Source organism: Babylonia areolata, chromosome 24 (genome assembly GCF_041734735.1).
Source record: "Babylonia areolata isolate BAREFJ2019XMU chromosome 24, ASM4173473v1, whole genome shotgun sequence".
NCBI lineage: Eukaryota > Metazoa > Mollusca > Gastropoda > Neogastropoda > Buccinidae > Babylonia > Babylonia areolata.
This window is the reverse complement of record NC_134899.1, coordinates 49,450,851-49,471,459: the sequence shown is the minus strand read 5'-3', so window position 1 is coordinate 49,471,459 and position 20,609 is coordinate 49,450,851. Positions and strand designations below refer to the sequence as shown.

Genomic DNA, 20,609 nt, shown 5'->3' with positions numbered 1-20,609 from the left:
AGTGCTGCCGGAATTGTGAGGGGTTAACTGAGAAGTGCTGCCGGAATTGTGAGGGGTTAACTGAGAAGTGCTGCAGGAATTGTGAGGGATTAACTGAGAAGTGTTGCAGGAATTGTGAGGGATTAACTGAGAAGTGCTGCAGGAATTGTTAGGGGTTAATTGAGAAGTGTTGCAGGAATTGTGAGAGGTTAACTGAGAAGTGCTGCAGGAATTGTGAGGGATTAACTGAGAAGTGTTGCAGGAATTGTGAGGGGTTAACTGAGAAGTGCTGCAGGAATTGTGAGGGGTTAACTGAGAAGTGTTGCAGGAATTGTGAGGGATTAACTGAGAAGTGCTGCAGGAATTGTGAGGGGTTAACTGAGAAGTGCTGCAGGAATTGTGAGGGGTTAACTGAGAAGTGTTGCAGGAATTGTGAGGGGTTAACTGAGAAGTGCTGCAGGAATTGTGAGGGGTTAACTGAGAAGTGTTGCAGGAATTGTGAGGGGTTAACTGAGAAGTGCTGCAGGAATTGTGAGGGGTTAACTGAGAAGTGCTGCAGGAATTGTGAGGGGTTAACTGAGAAGTGCTGCAGGAACTGAGAAGTGCTGCAGGAATTGTGAGGGGTTAACTGAGAAGTGCTGCAGGAATTGTGAGAGATTAACTGTTAGAAGCTGTGAAGCTTATTTTCTCCTTTGTCACCTAATCTCCTCCGCTTTTCTTTCTGGCACAACCGTAGGTCACGTTTATATTATGTGCATCCTGAAAAGGAATGTATGCTGATATGGGCAGTTACCAGCCTGGTGGACTTGCAAACTGGGAAGCGCATGATTTAATCTTTTTTTTCTTTTTTTTTCTTTTCTTTTTCTTTTTTTTTCTTTTTTTGAGAATAAGGAAAGAATTCTATAACTGGAGGTTGAAATTATTTCAAATTGATCGATTCATTAACTGATCGTTTTATTTCTAATTGATGGAAAGTAAATCAGTCACTGTCAGTAACTGATTAGTTTTATTTCTAATTGATGGAAAGTAAATCAGTCACTGTCAGTAACTGGTTAGTTCACTGATTTATGTGCTGTTGAATAACTGATGGAGAGTAATTAGATCATCATCATTAACTGGTTGGTTCATTGAATGATTGATGGAAAGGAAACCAATCATTGTCATTAACTGATTGGTTCATTTACCGATTGATATAGTTTGCTGATTGAATGATGAAAAGTAGTTCAGTCACCATCATCCTTTCTGCAATGTCTACAGGAGGTCTGTATGGGGGCACCAACATCATCAAGTCCCGTCTGCTGCCCTGGCTGGGCCAGAACTTCTTCACCTCGGGCGGGGCGGTGACTGCGGACACCTCCCTGTCGGTGCTGGCGGAGGCGGCGGCCAAGGACCGAGAGCTGACGGACATGCAGGACATGTACGAGAAGTCCCTGAATGAGCTGGAGGGGGAGCTGCAGACCCAGCAGGCTGAGAACAGAGACCTCAAGGATGAGTGAGTCATGTGGGAGGTGTACTGAATGAGTGGGTCTGTTTCAAGGAGACATTAGAGCATACACGCTGACCCATACACGCTACTCTACGTCTGCTTTGAAGTTGGGGAGGAGGGGGGAAGGAGTGAATGCCTGACTTTCACATGCCAGTTTCAGTTTTATGCAGATTTATGCCACACCACATCTGCTTTGAAGGGAAAATGTAAGATGCAGATGCCTTACTTTCACAGGTGAGTTTCATGGAGGTGTCAAAGCGTGCAGACTGATCCATACAAGCTGCACCACATCTGCTTTGTGGGGAGAGAGAGAGAGAAAAGACAGCAGATGCTTGACCTTCACATATGAATTTCAGTTTCATGGAGGTGTCAGAGCATAAAGTCTGATCTATATACACTACACCACATCTGCTGTGAGGGGGGGGGGGGGGGGGGGGGGGAGCAGATGCTACATCACATCTGCTTTATGGGGAAAAGAACAGATGCCTGACCTTTGCATAAACCCTGTGTCAGGTGTATAGAGCCTACCCTGTGTATGTGTAAAATATTAACTTGAAATTGATACGTGAAATAAATATGTAAGTACATTAAGACGAATTGGAAGATGCGTAGAAGGCAAGAATGAGTGAGTGAGGGGGGTATGGATGAGTCATGCTTTCCACCCGTCCACCCCCTCTTCTGCTGACCCCCACTCTCTCCCCTTCCCTCCTCAAAAAGACTGGGAGGATCTTTTTATTGTAGTGTCTTCATGTGTTGTTGTTGTTTTAAGATATAGCTTTATTTATATGTATTTCCTAATATGTTTTATTTGCTGCATTTTTTTCAGTCACATTTTTTTGTATCAAAATGTTTTTTCATTAGTATTATTATTATTTCTTTTCTCTTTTTTTTTAACTGTTACATTTACTGAAATTGTGTATGTATGATTTAGTTCCCAACTAATCATAAATCAACTTGTCACAATATTATTAGTTATGCATACTTTAATCTTCAAATAGACCATGATGAATGCATTACTATTTTCTCTTTGAGATAAGCTTTGAAAATGAAAATGAACAGACAATGGAAGCTGGCTTAACTCACTCAGTACGGCCAGTCCTCTCTTCTCCTCTACACAGACCCCTCGGATGTCCAGTGGGTGTCTGAATGACCCAACCTTTAGCTTCCGTCGTCAGAATTGTGGTATTCTTTGTCAACATTCACCTCTTCAGTATAAGAGCCTTCTGCTTGCAATATTTTGATGATGGTAATTGGGCTGAAACGCTGTTGATGTCGTCTCTTTCGCTGTTCGTATGGAGAGAGTTAATGCATTCTGTCCTATTCCTGGATTTGTTTTGTTATTTAATCATGTGAATCATGTCCAAGCAAATGTTTGGATTTTCTTTATGAGGCCACTTCCAGTGTTATCAGTGAACACTTATTGTTATTTTCTTATAGATAAGAATTTGCTTAGTGTTAAGCTTTAGAAATAAAACTAAATGTACATGGAATTCCAAACTTATGATGTTGTATTCCTCATGGTGATGGGTATCTGGACATGGTAATGTGCCTGTTGTTTTTTCAGTACAATATCCATTGGACATTGTCATGTGCGTGGTGTGGTTTCTGCCATTGTGATTACAGTCGCAAGCATGCAGTGCTTATTTTTTCATAATAGCGTTGAGAAACATTATCAACTCTGTGTGTATGTGTGTGTTTGTGGACGTGTGTGTGTGGCGTGTGTGTGTGTGTGTGTGTGTGTGTGTGTGTGTGTGTATCACTCTGTGTGTGTGTGTGTGTGTGTCACTCTGTGTGTGTGTGTGTGTTTGTGTGAATCTGTGTGTGTGTGTGTGTGTGTGTGTGTCACTCTGTGTGTGTGTGTGTGTGAATCTCTGTGTGTGTGTGTGTGTGTATCACTCTGTGTGTGTGTGTGTGTGTGTGTGAATCTGTGTGTGTGTGTGTGTGGTGTATCAGACTCCAAGAGACCAAGATCGAGCTGGACCGCAGCCTGCGTTCCTCCACCAGTGACAAGATGTTCACCGACCTGGAGGTCAAGGAACTCAGACGCAAGTAAGTGTGTACATGTGTATGTGTGTGTGTTATTACTACATGTTCAGTGTAGACAGGATGAGGTAACTTCCAATCAGGGGAAGATAAATAAGATTTTAAAACAACAACAACAAAAACACAAAATATTTTGAAAAAATAAAAAGGAGAAGAAATTCAAGTCAGTTTATTTTATGGGTGGAAATGGTGCTAAAATATTTGAGTAGGTATTAGACACAACAACTAAGTGCATTTATGTTGTTTTCCTCCACTATCATGTTGATTTGAACCTAAACACTGTACATTAAATGTGCACACACACACACACACACACACACACACACATGCACACAATCACACAGTCTATAATGTACAACACAAAATCTCACTAATCAATCTGTCAGCTTGAATTTTTCATCTGGAGGGTATCATAGTAAATGGAAACCCAGAAACAGAGAATTCAAGTTAAGATATTGTGCTTTTTCAACACCACCTTCCAACATGACCCTGCTGTCAATGTACCTTGTAGTATGTAATCATCATCAGGATAACCAGAATCAATTCAGTTGATCTACAACAACCTTACTTTCGTTTTCAATCACGTTTTTTTGTAGTTGTTAATGTCCATGTTGTGCTGAAAATCAAACAAAATTCTCACCACCTCTTCTATACTATACATCCTGGTAGCCATGCTGGCACATTCAACAACTTTTTGCTTCAGAAAACACACACACACACACACACACACACACACACACACACACACACACACACACACACACACTCACACACAAAGCATTAAAACCAAGCAAAAACTTTCAGAGATATTGCTCCAAACATGGATCAAGGCAGTCTTCATTTGCAAGGAAGTAAGCATAGTCAAATGACCGGCTGGACTGTTGATAATACAGTTACTCCTAAAGCGCAGATATCTGTGCTCAGAAGTGAAAGGCTTAATGTGAGAATACACCAATAAAAAGAAAATGAACAGAAGATGAAGTGGACAACAACTACTTGTTAATCATGACACAAACAGATGTTATGTGAGATTTTGTTTCCCATTCAGACAGCAACAAATAATTAAAGAATATGTTTTCAGAGTAGAATTTTAAAGTATGATTCCATTAGCAATTTACATAGGTTTTTTTAATTTTTTTAATCATTCCAGCTTGCATGGAGGTGGACTTGAAATCTGTTCACTTGGTAGCAGTTCTACAGAATCATGTTATTTTGAACAGAACATTGAAAATTACAATGATAATTAATGCAGTGGAACATGTTTGATTTATCGTTTCAAGCATTCTTCATCTTCAGTATTTCAGCTGTATTTGTTGATAATCATTCCTTTTAATTTTGAATTTAGGTGATTTTTATATGGTATATTTGATAATTCTAAGCTGCTCATGTTTTGGATGATTTCATTTGGTTCTTTTTTTATCATTCAGCAATGGGACTAAACACCAAAGCTTAGAATAAATGTGTGCAAATGTCTGGACAGATAAGCTTCATGTCAATGTTGAATTTTATGTTATAATATGTAATATGAAGAATCTGCTTTGATGAAGTGAGTGGCATGTCTTCCTGCACATTTGATGATTAATTACCTGCTTTGATCAGACTGGCTGCAATGGAAGAAGAGAACAAAGATCTGCGCTCCAAAGCGGGCCTGTTAAATGATTATCAGACGGAGGTCAAGCGGTTGCGGGATGACATAGCCCTCTTGGCGGCTCGCAGGGATCTGCTCCTCATTCCCCCACCTAAGATCTCCTCCTACAAACCCTCCTCTCTGTCTAGCAACCCTCCTGGTCCCAAGGACAGTGAGGGGTAAGGGGTGTCGGTGATGTGATCTGTGTACAAGGGCGGCTCACCTTTGTTTCTTTTCCTTGCTACTTACATTTCCTTCAGTCCTTTCTATGCTTGGTTGAAGCTTGTGGAGGGCGGCCTCTGACTCACAACTTTTTATCAGCATGTTGTCCTGATGGGAAGGCCCTTCTTCCTTCACATAGTTTCTGTTCTGAATGTGTGGATCTCACTGCTCTGCATGTGTGGAAAAGAGAATGTATGTGTGGATGTGTATGAATTAACTTTTCTGCCTTCAGCATTTATCTATGGCTGTGAAACTATATGCCAGTCTGCTGTCGTTGACTTCCACCCTACAAACACTGCAGTAACAAAATTTTGACAAATGTTACTGGTCTATATGGGTGGACATTTTCTCACCAGTATTTTTTTCCTTTCTGCTATATTCACAGCAGTATTTTAGTATGGCTATTTTCAGCATGTTTGAGTGGATTTTTTTTCATCTTCAGAATGCATGATATCCACAGGTAACTCTGGTTTTCATCAAAGTCTTATTACTGAATTATCATCAGCACTTAAAAGTGTGCTGTCTTACATGGCACTTGGTGTGCCAGGATGCATGATTTTTGATTTGATATCAAGCTCACCAGTAGATTTATCACGTGTGTTTGTTATTATGTCATGTTGACAAAATACAGTAGATAACATACTGTTTGGGGTGGAGATGTAGGTGGATGGAAAGTATCTTTTCATATACAGAAAAAAAGATCGTCTTAGAGTTGTTGTTTTTTTCTTTGTGCATCAATGATAGGAAATGAAACAGTTACTGAATAAAATCTGAATGATAAAAGTATAGTTTCTGATTCAACAAATCCATGGAGAAAAAACTGTTGTAGGCAGGTAAATGATTGTATACTGGTGAGAAGATTTGCTTGTTTTTCTAATCTTACCTTCTCTTTCTCTCTGCAGCTGTTGTAAATGCCTCCCTGTCTTCTGTTTCCGTGGTTTCAGGCTGTTATCTCACCATTATTTACCCCAGAGCTTTGGAGTGTGTACTTGCAGTTGGGTGTTGGATGGTCATTTGGGAACATGTTGTGGCAGTGCTCAGCCTTGTCTTATCACATGCATATTTTGCTTGTACATATGTTTATATTGTACTTTTTGAGTGGTATTTCATATATTTTTACATTGTGTGACACTTATTTAAATGTGTAACATGTACTCATGTGTCCTAAACTGGCTTTCTTAATTGCAAATTTGTTTGGATTCATACTTGAAACTGAATTTTTAGAAGTTGAAAAGTGTTTTGAATTTGAGCAACAAATATATCCTGTTCTCTGCAAATTGCTGGATCTGTGAAAAAAAATTATGAAAAGTAAAAAGAAAAAAAAAGTGTTTTTTGTTTTTGTTTTTTATGTTGTTGGAAGGCTTTAGCTTATCGGCTTTGGTTATGATAAACAGTGATCCACAAAACAGATTTAATACATTGTATATCTGGGAATCTGAAAACAGATTCTCTTTTGCATCAGTACTATTTTGACCACCACCCTTCAAAAAAAAAAAAAAAAAAAAAAGAAAGAAAGAAAGAAAGAAAAAAATAAGAAGAAGAAAAAAGAGAAGACTACTCATACATTCAGTGTCACAAAATTTTACAAATGACTGTCCAACTACCTGAAAATCTGTAACCTGTCGATATAACATTGAGACAGCAGAAATATTAGGGCATTTGTTTTTCTGTCTTCCATTTGAGCTTATCACATGTTGCAGTGCCTTTTTGTTGCCGTTTTCTTTTCTTTTTTTTTAATTAAAAAAATTTTTTTTTACAATAGATACAGAGTACAAATATCACTTTTTTGCATCATGTTTTAAGTTGTTGTCTGTGGACTTTAGACTTGCAGATGCCCAGGATGAAATTTCCCGTCTGCGCATAAAGTGCGGCCTTGTGGATGATTATGAGCGCAAAATACAGAATCTTAGAGACGAGCTGTTCCTGAGCTCGGTGAAGCCCCGTCCTCTCTCTCCTCCTCCTCTGCCACAACCTAGGTATGTGGTTTGTCGGTCATGGTGTGCTGGTGTGATTGCTTCGGTCCTTGCGGATCCATGCATGGTGGTTTTTTTTTTTTTCTACTCCTTCATGTGTTGTTTTTTTTCACCCCTTCACGAATGCTTAGTACCCCACATTGCAGTTTTTACCAAGCATGCTTAGTCCTTAGGTTGCACTTTTTTTTTTAGACAGTTATCCCTTATGTTGTGTTTTTTCCCCGAGTTCCACAGCTTTTGTATTTATTTATTAATAAGTAGGAGCATGATCCAGCATTCAAGCAATGGAAAAATGTATCCGTGTGTCTTATCGTCAGTTTTTATTAGTTGCGTGTGTGCGCATGCATTTGTGTTTCTAACTTGAGGATCTGTTGCATTTCATGACATATTCCATTTTATAATTGTAAGTATTTGCCAAGGATTTTCAACACCTCAGTGTCTCACATCACTCTTACAGGCCTTTCCCAGTGAGGTTTAAAGCCCCCCATATAACAGAGTTCTCTGGGTCGGAAACACATTTAGCATCTAAATGCTGTGTGTGTGTGTGTGTGTGTGTGTGTGTGTGTGTGTGTGTGTGTGTATTTGAGAGGCATTCATCCAGTCATTCCATAATATTCACATGTGTGTTCCTTAATTTAACATCTTTTTCACTGTAAATGACATACGACAATGGAAAAAATGTGTGTACATTGCACTGTTGAAATGTGTGGGAGAAGGTCACAAGAGGAAAGAGAGGCTTGTTTCTCTTAGTTTGGGAACAGAGGGTTGTTTTGGTTCAGTCATTTTGGAAAAGGTATCTGTCAGAGCAGGACATGCAGGACTTGACATCATTCTCCCATGTGTGTCCGCTTGACTGTGTGTAGGTGGAGAGATGGGGAAGAGGAGAGAGACCTGTCTTTATTTAGGAATGTGTGTTGTTTTTGTTCAGTCACTTAGTTACAGGCACCTGTGGGATGTGCATGTCTTTATTGTTCATTGTGTGTCATTTTTGAGGATAGGGAGGGTATGAAGAGAACACATTTCATGGTTGGTGTACACACCAAGCTTTTTTTTTTTTGCGACTGTCCATCATGCAAGTTTGATGGATTATTTTTCTTTCTTTTTTTTAAGCATTTTTTGTGTGCACATTTTCAAAGATTTAGGAGTACATGCATGTGTACATTTGTAAAAGCAGTTCTGAGCCACACACGTCTGGCTCCCCCCCCCCCCTCCCAGACCCCCCATCCCCCAACCCCCCTTTTTTTTTGTTTAATTTGCATCTTGTTTCTTTGCTAAATGAACTTGCCTTGCATGTCTCTGCACATTTGCCTAACTCAGCTGAACATCTACTAATCAGATTTTTTCTCCTTACTCTTTCCAAAATCTACCACTGCTGATTCCTGCCATTTCTGTGCTTGGCGGTGAGTCTTTGTAGATTAACATTGTCATTTGGTTGGTGCAAGAATTGTGTTTGCATAGAATTAGGAATGTTTTGCTTCTCTTTAGATGAAATTCTATATTTTGCGTATTGTAGCTGTGTTTTCAGTAGTAATGTTATGTTGTTTCTGCTTAGTTGATCTGAATGCATTTTTTTTATTTGGATGCGTAATATATTTATTTTACAAATTCAAAACCATGTATGACAGATATGAATTGAAAGCATATATGACAGGACAGGATATTTGGATGTGAGAAGACAGTGTAGCTCATGTTTTGGAATACTTTCAGCAGTGAGATAGAATGCTAAGGAAATAAACTGAAATGTCATCAAATGCCTTTTTTCCGTTTTTTTTCTAATGATAATTGATTGCACTTTGTGTTTAATAACAAGTAGTTGGAAAAGTCTTTCTGAATAAAACTTTGTCAATCAAGAATATTGACAAGGAATATTACTGTCATAAAAAAAATTTCAAAAACAAAAAAATGATTTGTGAAGAGGCTAGCACATAAACAAATTGTTCCAAAACATACATTTTTACAGAAGAATAGTAGACAGTTGAATAAAACTCCGATCTTTTTGAGAATTTAAGGCGTAACAATTGCAAAGTTAGCTGGTTTATAATTATTTGATAGAAAATTATTTTACACAATCTGAAGGAACATGAGTTATGTGCAACTTGTGAGATGATAGCATTCTTATGAAGACACTGTTCATACATCAACAAGATATGAAAATGGAAATATTTTATAATTCTTCATGTTCATGGTTTTTAAATTTTTTTTAAAACTTGACAACATAATGCAGAATTGTTTTATTTTCAACAAGGACTGTTTGCAGTCTTTTTTTCCTCTGTCATTCTGAAGGTTTACGTTCGTTTTTCCCAGTGATTTCATCAGCTATCGGTACAAGCCTGGCCTGACTTCCCCGCTGTCCATTGACGATGCTGTTCAGCGAATCCGCCAGCAGAATGCTGTGGCCCGCTTCAATGACATGTTCGCTCAGGATCGATTGGACGCCATGGATACGCTGCGTCGCTACTCTGACGATCATGAGAACAACCAGCGCATCATCTTTACAGCACTCAGTGTAAGTCTGTGGAAGTATGCACGTTTATGCATTTGTCAGTTTGTCGGTATTTCAGCATTTGCAGAGTATACTTTAGATAAACAAAGCCTTCCCTAACCTTCTATATGACAATAGAATTGATCCAGCAGAAAAGGAAATGAAGACAGCCGTGGTTGTGAGCAACCTCTTTGCCACCCTGTACTTGTTAAAACTGCATGTTGTCACATGTCTACTTTCATGACTAAACCAGCTGCAAAACTGAAAACGCCCAACAAATTTAGGGTTTCTATTTTGAGCTTTGCTGGAAATTTCTTTTAGAGTTTTCAGTGTTCAACAGCACAAACAGCATACTCAAATTGCCCACATTGATGAGTGTCAGTCATTTCATGCATGTTAAACACCATAAAAACTGCTTAGCAGATTTGCTGATAGCCAAAGAATCAGCAAAGACACTCCGACTTGAAAAAAGAATCAGTGTAGTAAAATGTATGTTTGAAAATCAAATATATGTTTGAAAATCAAGCAATAAAAATACTCAGCTTGAGAAAAAGTTTCAGTTTTAGTTTGTGAAGGAGGTATCTCTGCTTTCAGACAAATCCATGTACACTACATCACATCTGCTTGGTATATGCCTGACAGCAGCATAACTCAACACGCTCGTCAGGCCTTGAGTGCATGCATGTATATAATATATGCTTGTAGAAGTTGTACCTATCAGAGTAGATTTCTTTGACAGAAAAGAAGTGAAACGATCTTGACCTTCGCCACTACAAACACCATTCACAATACATAATTCTAAAACTGTGCACATATTCAATAACAGTTTACCATATTTATGTAGTACACTGTCTTCAGAACAACTATCACTTTGAACACAACAAAAAAAATGTGTCCATCAGATATATTCTGAACAACATTTGTAGTTCTGCTATTTAAGTCACCACCAAAGTTTTCTGGAAATTTTGGAATAGCATCTGCTACAAATAATATATGTATGAAAATTTATCATTGAAAATATTCAGCTTGAGTGAAATACATATAGGAAAATCAGACAGTCCCCAGCAATTTGTCAACCGCCAGTGTCTTAACATGGCCTGTCCAGGAGGCGTTCAGTGCGGCCAAGATGGCGTTCCGTCAGTTCAAGATGAAGACCCGGGCCAGTCTGGCGAAGACTCACTACGGGCCTGACACCCTGGAAGAGGCTGTGCAGGACTACATCAACCGTAACACCGACCTGGTCGACACCCCTGGACTTGTGTCGGTGAGTGTGCTGGATACATGGTGAGGCAGCACAAATGATGAGGTTAAAAAGTCATACATGTAGAGAAGCCTTATTCCTCTAGATTTAAATGAATGTGATCATCACATATCGTAGAAGCCTGGTTCTTGTAGGTGTGAATGATTGTGGTTGTTATGTACATTGCTTCTTTTTAATGACTGCTGAATGCACTTATAAACTTTTTTTTTAATGTAGTTACGTAATGTGTGCTCTGAATATATTTGGTTAAATGAGCCTGTTATTTTAGCACCATATGAGAGGGGATGATGGGGTGGTGGGGTGAGTGAGTATGGGGTTAGTTTGTTGGGTGGTGGAAGGGGAATAGGATTGGAGAAGAGTTCAGTCTGGCATTTCTTATTATGTATATTTATTTTTGAATGTGTGTGAGTGTTTTATGTTCTGTGTGCAGCTGAAAGACACTTGTCCATGTTTTATGGACATTTAAGTTGTATCTTATATAACAATCCTTGAATGAAGCAGAATAAGAAGTATCTGTTGTTTTATTCAGGAATGTAACAAACGGTACTGTGTCTTACGGCTTTCGTTCTGTCAGCTGTTTATGTTTGCATAATCAGTTTCAAATGACTGTTTAAAGTGGTATGATTGAGCAGAAAGTTACCACTAGCACCTTTACATGAAGATGATAAGTCTCAGGGGTTGAAAAGAAGAAAAAAGGAAAGTGCTGTTTATTTTCTGTGACCAGAATACTGAAGATCTAATCATACATCTTCCAAGAAATGCCATCAAGATCTGCCAGATTTCTTACTCATTTTTCTCCATGACCTGCAGGATGTGATCAGGGCGCTGAACCGTAACCCCAAGATCTACCTGCCGGCAGACACCAGCTTTGCCGTCATCCAGCCGTTCATTCGTGAAGCTGTCAAACTGGCCTGGCAGATGAGCGCTCTGGCCCATCCTCTGGACATCGCCATCGCCACTGATGCTGAGCTGTTTGATGACTCCAAGTACGCATCAGTGGTTTTGTTGGTTTTGTTCATGAGTTTATTGATGGGCATTTGTTTTTTTGTTGTTGTTTTGTTTGTTTTATTGTATGTGTGTGTGTGTGTGTGTTTGTGCTTTTGTACTCAAAAAGTAATTTCTGGACAACTTGTGAATACTTTAGTTCTTCTGCATTGACCCTGTGCCTTATACAGTTGGTAGATAAAATCAGTAACAGAAAGTTTTATGCAGTCAGCCTGCTTTATTCCGTTCTTGTGACTTAAGTGTAGTGAAAGAAACCACAACTTAATTCACTTGATGATGATTTTGGCCATCAACAAAAGGTGTTTTTATGGTATGTAGGTACCGCCGTAGCTACGACTCAGAGTACACAGCGCCTCTGGTGGGTCATCACATCTGGCCTGCTCTCATGCAGGGTGTGCGCGTGGTTGTCAAGGGAGAGGCCAACACTCGCCGGGGTGCTTCTCTGGTCAGTATGCTGTGCGTGTGTGGAGAATAGATGAGCACTAATGGGCTTTTTACATTCAGTTACTGCCCTAGATAGAGAGAGAAAGTACTTGGAGATATACAGGGTGTGTGTGTGTGTGTTTGTGTGCAAATGTGTGCGTATGTTTAATGTGTTTAACTTGTTTGAAATCTGTGTGCGAGTTACAATAGAATTCATGATGATGATTAATGTTGTTGTTTTTTTGTAAATCAGTGAAAGTATGTAAACAGAAATACATTGTGCAGAATGCCAAGGTCTGTATGTTAACTAAGCTTTAAATAATTGTTGTTTCCAGTACAAGTATGTTGTAATAGGTTCTATCAGTAAATCAACCACCTTTCAAATTTCAAGTATAATCAGCCTTCACATTCAGGTGGCATCTGTGTCAGATACTTATTACGAATAGAAAATGTAAGGTTAGTTTGAATTACAAAAATGATTATCCATGCATGCTTTTTCCAAACACAATGTGCATCTAACTGCAAATATTAGACTTCCATGTACAATGAGACATATAGTAATATATGTTTGTATATTGTCATATATACATACATATGCACAAATGGACACACACTAACACACACATACACTTACACATTGCCAGAACAACAAATTAAGCTTCCAAGTTCCTTTACAGGGGTTTTACAAACAGCCTAGGTAAAGGTAAGATAAATATTTATCAGTGCGGATTTCACAAATATGAGATGGAATGTCAGTGTGTCACATCACCATTGTTATCATATCATAGCTTGCACAATGGATATTAAGCATGTTGAACTTTGTATCAGTGGAAGCTGCTAAAGTCTGTATGATGTTATGTACAGTAAGTGTGTGCTTTTGTCAAATTTATTCTGTGTGTCTCAGAACGATTTGTAAAAATTATTATTATGTTTGTGTGGAAGTCAAGTTCTATGTATTACTTGATCACCATTATGCATAATTTAGATATGAATAAATACCAAGTGATCTGCATCAATCTTTTCTAGAATGTGGGGTTAAATGAAATTTTGCTGTTTGCAGATGAGATGTGAACAATCTACTTCAGCAGTTTTTCTACAGATTTATACATTTTGTTCACTGACACTGACTTAATCACATTCACTTCCAGTACATATATTTATACAGCAAACATAGTTGACAGATGTCTGACAGTGCGTGTTGAAGTTAGTGTCAGTGAAACTATGTCAAACATTGGGAACATCTGCCGAGCTGGACATGTAAATTAGATCCTAAATTTCACCTGCTGCTGATGCTGTAAACATATTTTATAACACAGATGCTGTAAACATATTTTATAACAGTTTCAGTTTCAGTAGCTCAAGGAGACGTCACTGCGTTCGGACAAGTCCATATACGCTACACCACATCTGCCAAGCAGATGCCTGACCAGCAGCGTAACCCAACGCGCTTAGTCAGGCCTTGAGTTTTATAACATAGATGCTGTAAACATATTTTATAACATAGATTGTTTGTGTGACATTTATTTGAGAAACAGATCATAGCTTCTGACTTCAGTTAGGCGTTAGTATGAAAGAAGATGCAGGTGCAGCTTATCACACATCAAAAACTTCTGAAACGTGACCAATAATTGAACCTCAGAATTTGGGTGAGCTTATCGTAACATTGTTATTTCATGCAGTTATATGCATTTGGATTTCACTATTTGGTAGATCTAATCTTTCTCTTTTGGTTGTTTTTCTTTTGTTTTGTTTGTTTTTTAACATGTGAGCCATAATGTCTTTGCCTCATCATTTTTGTTTTGAGTTGGTTTTACTTCAGTTTTCTTTGATGGACCCAAGACCTGTCATTCCTCAGGGAAATGTCGGCATGTGCATTACCAAATTTTATTTGTCGTTTTGTGCATGATATTCAGTTTGTATCAGCACAAAAACTTGTCATCTTTCATTTCTCTCTTTATTATCTCCTGTCCCATCCTGGCTGCTTGCAGAACTGATTGATCTCGGTTATGAGACTGGATCTTTTTGTCTGTTGTCAGTGCATTTGTTGAGTTCTTTCCTTTCCCCTCCTCACAGTGCTGTCAAAGTGTGTTCCAGTTGCAGTCCCCATTTAGTCAGCTTCTATTTAAAGAAAAAGGAAGCAAGAAAGGAAAGGCTCAAGATACAAGTGTTTTTATTATCTGAAACTTGTTATCACAGCTTCGAGTGTTATCACAGTGAACAGTAGCATTTGTTGATGTGGCTTCCATATGTGTAAGCATGGTGGTGCATAGAACATGGCATGATTTTTTGTTGTTGTTTTTACTTTGTTTTTTAATAGACTGAGTCCATGTGATCACCCTGTTTCAGTTGTCCATGCGTGTGACTGTGTGTATAAGTTCTTCTGTGACAAACCTTTGAAGTTGGCATTGTCTCATCCCACAATATATTGGGGAGGGGGGGGGGGTTGCAGGAAAATAGATGCTGTACTTATAGAAATCTTTTCAGCCATTCAAAAACAACCTTTCCAGGATGGTAGATGCTATATTGATGGAGATCTTTCCATCCGTTTTTCTTCTTCATAATAATAATAATGGTATTTACATAGTTCTGAATCTGAATCTTGTGCAGAGATGAATCAAAGCCAGTCATTCACATGCATGCATAACTCTAAAAACTGGAGAAACTGAAGACAAGGAAGAGGCAGGGTAGGGAGGCTATTTTGGAAGAGGTGTATTTTAAGGCCAGACTTGAAAGAGCTGAACTTGACGAAGCGAAAGAGGAAGTTCATTCCAATTGCAAGGTCCAGAGACAGAGAAAGAATGGCGGCCAACAGTCATGAAGTATTTCAGTTCATTGTTACAAATGAAAGGTCAAGGTCATAACATGGCATAATGGAAAAGCTTGTTGGCACAATAGAGCTTATGTTTTGGGTCTGATTGTCATCAACTGACACAATGATTGTGATCAAACTTGGCACAATGATTGTCATCAAACTTTGACACAGTGAATCAAACTTGACACAGTGATTGTTGTCAAGTTCACAGTGATTGTCATTGAACTTGGCACAATGATTGTCATCAAACTTAGCACCATGATTCTCGTCAAACTTGGCACAATGATTGTCATTAACTGTGCCACAATGATCAATTCAGAGAGAGCACATGTTATTGAAGTTCAGGATTACAGATCAAGGTCACAACAGCTTAACCCTTTCGCTGCCAGGAAAATAAGATTTAAGTGAAATCTATTTGCCAGGGTTTTTTTCACAAAAAACGGGTATAAATTTTAAAAAAATTCTGTGCTCTTTGTTATTGGAGAAAGACCCATAAAAGTATATATTTTCTGAAAGGGAAATGAATAAAGAATACAAAACACATGATGTTTTCCCATTTTATGCATTTTAAGTGACATGCTGTTGTTTTGAAATCAGTGTTTTGTTTTTTGTCACATTTTCAACTTGTTCATTACAAACATTAGTCTGGTAATTTGCACAAAAATATCATTTTCTGGACAAATGGATATCTGCACACACAAAATCATACTAGAACAACCACAATATAAAAAAACTGAAAAAGAAATAGATGCATTGTGACTTCTGCAAGTGATAATATGGATGTGAGGCCACGCCCCCTCAGTCTCCACCCCCCTCCTCTTCACCCCTCTCACACCGTCACTTCATCAGACCGCGTTGGCTGAGTGCCAAGAAAATAGCTCATACGGTGCCCTGCTAAAAATTCGTCTGCTAGAGTTGAACAGCCTGCATCACTCACTGATAGTTGTATCTTGGCCACTCTCTTGATTGCTCCCTTTATTTTCTATCAAATCGTCCTATAAATGTTCACCACTGTCTTCTCCTTCGAATTTATGCTCCAATTCTTTCTGAGCATTAGCTAAAGAAAGTAATCTTGGTTGATTTAGTTCGCCACGAGCGCATGTCTTGAGCACGGAGTCAGTCCGACATTTTGTTGAGCGAGCGAGGAGAGGAGCCAGGCAAAGACTGCGGCCAGTAACCCAACCAAAACGTTCAAATAAAGGACTGCCTTATGACGCAGATGGTGTTTCTAGCTATGAATAGAATCCAGAAAGATTCCCCAAGCTAAAGCTACCAGCATTTTTGTCAACGAACTGAATGCAAAGCAGGGAAAAGTCAGAATATTTCGATGACGAGTTATCTCGTCATGCAGGCAGCGAAGCATACATGCTTGCCACGACGAGTTATCTCGTCATGCAGGCAGCCTAGGGGTTAATATATGAGGTAGAGATAAGGCTTAGTTCTTGCATCCTGTCTTCTTTAGACATGAAACAGTGATTAGTCATGCTGAGAGCAAAAATGGCAATAAAAAAGGTCAAAGGACATATTAAAAAAGGTAATAAGCAAGACAGAATTTAGATATTGCATATAGCCTCAATCAAACCTGTCTTATTGACTGACCATAATGAAAGCATCAACTCCACTGAACGTCAAGGTCAGAATGTCAAAATCCAAGTCCCAACATGACACAGTAGTAAAAGTTCATTGGTACAGTGGATCTTGAGGACTTCATCTAGTCTGCATAATGCTTGGTATAGTGGTTGGTGAGAGCCAGAACATGAATCGTGTCAACAGTCAGGTCAAAAGATCAAGGCCACAAGATGATGCCATTCAAAATATATCCTGTGATAATTTTGAAGTGATAATTTTGTGTGTGTCTACAGTATACCTGACATTCCATAGAAAGAGAATGCTGAATGAAGAAATCTTGAAAGGTAACTTCAGTTCTAATGGGATAACTTATTGAGAGAGAGAGAAGAAACAAAAGAAGCAAAAGGCGCTTCAGAGTAAACCCAAGGTTATCGATGAAGCTGTAGCATTGTCCTTTTTGTTACAGTCGTCCCCAAAGAGAGGTCGCAGTCCAACACGTTCCCTGAGCCCTGGCCCCAGGACCTTCAGCCCCATCCGCTCCCGCTCCGTCAGCCCGTCCCGCTACGCTCGCAGCCGTTCACCCAGCCCCTTCAGGCGCTCCCTCAGCCCCCGCAGAGTCATCTAACTACCACAACGAAGAAGAAGGCAGCAGCGGCCAGCTGTGTACTGTCCAGCGTTAGAGTGTGGACCTCAGTGGGTTTTGCTTGGAAGTGATGAGTAGGTCTTGATCTTGTGGATTTCCCTCAAATATGAAAGATCTTTTCATCGCCAGATAATGTAGAACTTGAAGAGAGTGACATTGGTGTCAGCATTGCTGTCATGTACAAGGCCGTCATTTTGTCTTAGGACTTAAAGAGGGTGACATTGGTGTCAGCATTGCTGTCATGTACAAGGCCGTCATTTTGTCTTAGGACTTAAAGAGGATGACATTGGTGTCAGCATTGCTGTCATGTACAAGGCCATCATTTTGTGATTGCAAAGGTTAAGTGGAACGCGCTATCATCCGCGTGTATGAATACGTAACATCAGTTCATTTTAAAGTAATGTCCATCATCATTTCAAAGATGTGCATGAATGTGATATCAAAATCTTTCATGTTCATTGATAAACAAAAGCACTTTACAGGTTTATAAAAAAAATAAAAAAAAGAGATATGCATTTCTCCAGAGAATTTTGAACAGTCAGCTTGTGAACATGTGCTTTAGCTATGAGAAGTTGATGCTAAGAATACCTCCAATGCTGCTGTTTGGGCTAATTGTAGCATCAAATCCAAGTCTTGCCAGTGGTCAGCTTTAATGTCTGTGATAGAAAAAACCTGTAGTAGCCATGGCACAGGTTTGTTTGGTCCATTTATTCAGTTACTTTTGTTTTGCTTTTGTATGTCCAGCAGAGACCAGTGTCTGAGTAATTTATTTATGTCGTCTGTCATCGTTATTTCTGTATAAGAAAATGTATGGGTGCTGATCAGCCAGCTGGTTTTTTTTTCTCTTTCATTTTTTTTTTTTTTTTACTTGTAAGCTACGCTTTCTGTCAGTATGTGTACATGTATTTTCCTTTCCTACTAACCTTTTTACATTCCTTGTGAGGTCATTGTTTTGTACAAGTGGAATCTTTTATTGTTTCAGTGTTTTGCATTATTTTACTTATGTTGGTGATCATTTCCCTGTACTGATTGTCCTTCTTTCAATCTCCTTATAATTTACTTATAATCCTAGATTATTCTTATAATCCTAGGTTTTATTTTCAGTTAAGTCCTGGATTCCACAACGTATCTGATAGTCCAGATATATAATGTAGATCTTTCAGTGGAATGTTTCATGTGTGGACTCTTTGTCTCAAGATATATGTAGACAGCAAGTTTGATTCTTTCAATTTTTTTCCCTTTGAGATGGGTTATTGATTTAAATCTGTGTGTTTTCCTGGGACAAATATCTAGAGGAAAAAAATCCTGTGATCAGAGTATGCAGGATCTTCAGTTGTTTCATTTAAAAGATGTCTTTTTTTCTGTCACCTTTATTTTCTTACTTTTGACACACTCACATGTGTACCTGCACACTCTTACATTTGAAATACATATCAGTGTCCGTGGAAAAGGGAAAAAATGTGCATGTGATTCAGACAGTATTTTATGTGGTCTGTGATACATTTTTTATATATGTCATGTTTTTTGTTATGTACAGAAATGAGGACTTCAGCTGAAATAAAGGGAGATCATTTCACACTACCGTGACTGCAATCTGGGCATGTTACACTCTGGAACAAAAGTTCTGCTTCTTGAAGAAAATAGGCCTGTTTTCCAACTGTTTTTTTATGTATATATACAATTCAGAAAAAAACAACAGGCATAATTTAAATCAGAAAACCGGCAGTGAAACCAGTTTTAACAGCCATGGATTGACATCAGTTCAGTTGCCATTTATTATCATTGTCAGATCAATTGACAATGCAATAAGGAGTGAAAATAAGATTAATGTATTGCATACAAAAAGAAAAGCTTTTTGCATTGTTGATCATGTTATAACCCCATAACTGGATCACACTTACAGATTATTAACTACCTAGCAGTTGAATGCAAGAGTAAAATATCTGCTTGCTTGTTCTCCAACTGCAAGAAATAAACATTGGTGAGGTTTGAAACCATGAGATTTGATCCTTCTTCCAGATCTCCAAAAGCTCTGCACGTAGCTGGCCATCACATGCAGAATTTATTTAGGACTGTCAGAACTTTAAGAAGAAAACAGTTCCACAGTAGATTGTGTTAGCTATGTCCCCTACGAAACATTGAACTGATTTGCCTGAAATCCTCATTGCTCAGAATTTGGTGTGCTTTATTTTAGCGTTTGACAGTTATTATATTCTGATCAACATAAATTTATTGTTCTTACATGCTTGTTATGCATTATGGGTACATACATGTTTGTAGACATTTTCTCAAATCCGTCCACATTGCTAAGAGAAAAAAAATCAGAGTGCATGTTGTTGTCTGTTGTTGTTTTGTTTTTGGGTGTTTTTGTTTGTTTTTTAAGGGGAAAGTGAAACATGCAGTATATATCATGTTTGGACATTTCTACTGTGATTGGATATAATCATGCTGTTTGATTTTCTTTTATACATAGACATAAGCATGAAAGGTCTTGTTCATGTGTGTTCTCAATCAGGAAACTTGAGCATGCAGTATGTTTGCTATTCCGCCTCCTGAAAAGAAATTATTTACGAATAAACAGAGAAAAACTAAGACAACCAGTAATATTTGACTGATTTAAAGGTGTTTTGGGGTGGGTTTTTTTGGGTTTTTTTTTTAACCTCTTTACTCCAAACAGGTGAATGTCATAAGTATAAAACAGAAAAAAAGATTAATGTGGAAAACAGAACATAAATACTGTTTACAGTCTTTCTTTTTTCTTTTCTTTTCTTCAAATATTACATTTGCACTATGGAAGTGGTCAATATTGCACATGATTTTTTGGATAACTTTGTATACATACTGTGATACTTTTTGTTTTTAGTTTTTAAAGCAGATGCTTTGTTGATTGGTAGAGAAGGGTATTTAATGCACTCAAGTGGCATTATTTAAAACATTGTCATTCCAGATCATTTTTCCCTTCACTTTATGCTGAGTAGAAGTTTGACTAGAACATGATTCATATTATTATGTTTTATCATATGGTTTTTGGCTCCAGTAGATGACCCTGTAATATATATAACAATAAAACATTTTTAAATGCTT

The 20,609-nt window shown here is 38.3% G+C and overlaps 1 protein-coding gene across 4 annotated transcripts in view; it reads left to right on the top strand.

Annotated features, from left to right (window-relative positions):
• Positions 1 to 20,609, top strand: part of LOC143299206 (mitochondria-eating protein-like) — a 32,000-nt gene extending 11,391 nt beyond the window's left edge. The window contains exons 3-11 of one of the 4 annotated variants that reach the window (XM_076612392.1): positions 1,237 to 1,471; positions 3,419 to 3,514; positions 5,108 to 5,314; positions 7,181 to 7,333; positions 9,647 to 9,836; positions 10,918 to 11,076; positions 11,884 to 12,059; positions 12,397 to 12,523; positions 17,349 to 20,609. In XM_076612392.1, the coding sequence (XP_076468507.1) occupies positions 1,237 to 1,471; positions 3,419 to 3,514; positions 5,108 to 5,314; positions 7,181 to 7,333; positions 9,647 to 9,836; positions 10,918 to 11,076; positions 11,884 to 12,059; positions 12,397 to 12,523; positions 17,349 to 17,507 (1,502 nt within the window). In that variant the 3' untranslated portion in view covers positions 17,508 to 20,609. Of the gene's footprint in view, positions 1 to 1,236; positions 1,472 to 3,418; positions 3,515 to 5,107; positions 5,315 to 7,180; positions 7,334 to 9,634; positions 9,837 to 10,917; positions 11,077 to 11,883; positions 12,060 to 12,396; positions 12,524 to 17,348 lie in introns of all 4 variants that reach the window. The other 3 variants (XM_076612391.1, XM_076612394.1, XM_076612393.1) reach the window with 3 other exon arrangements.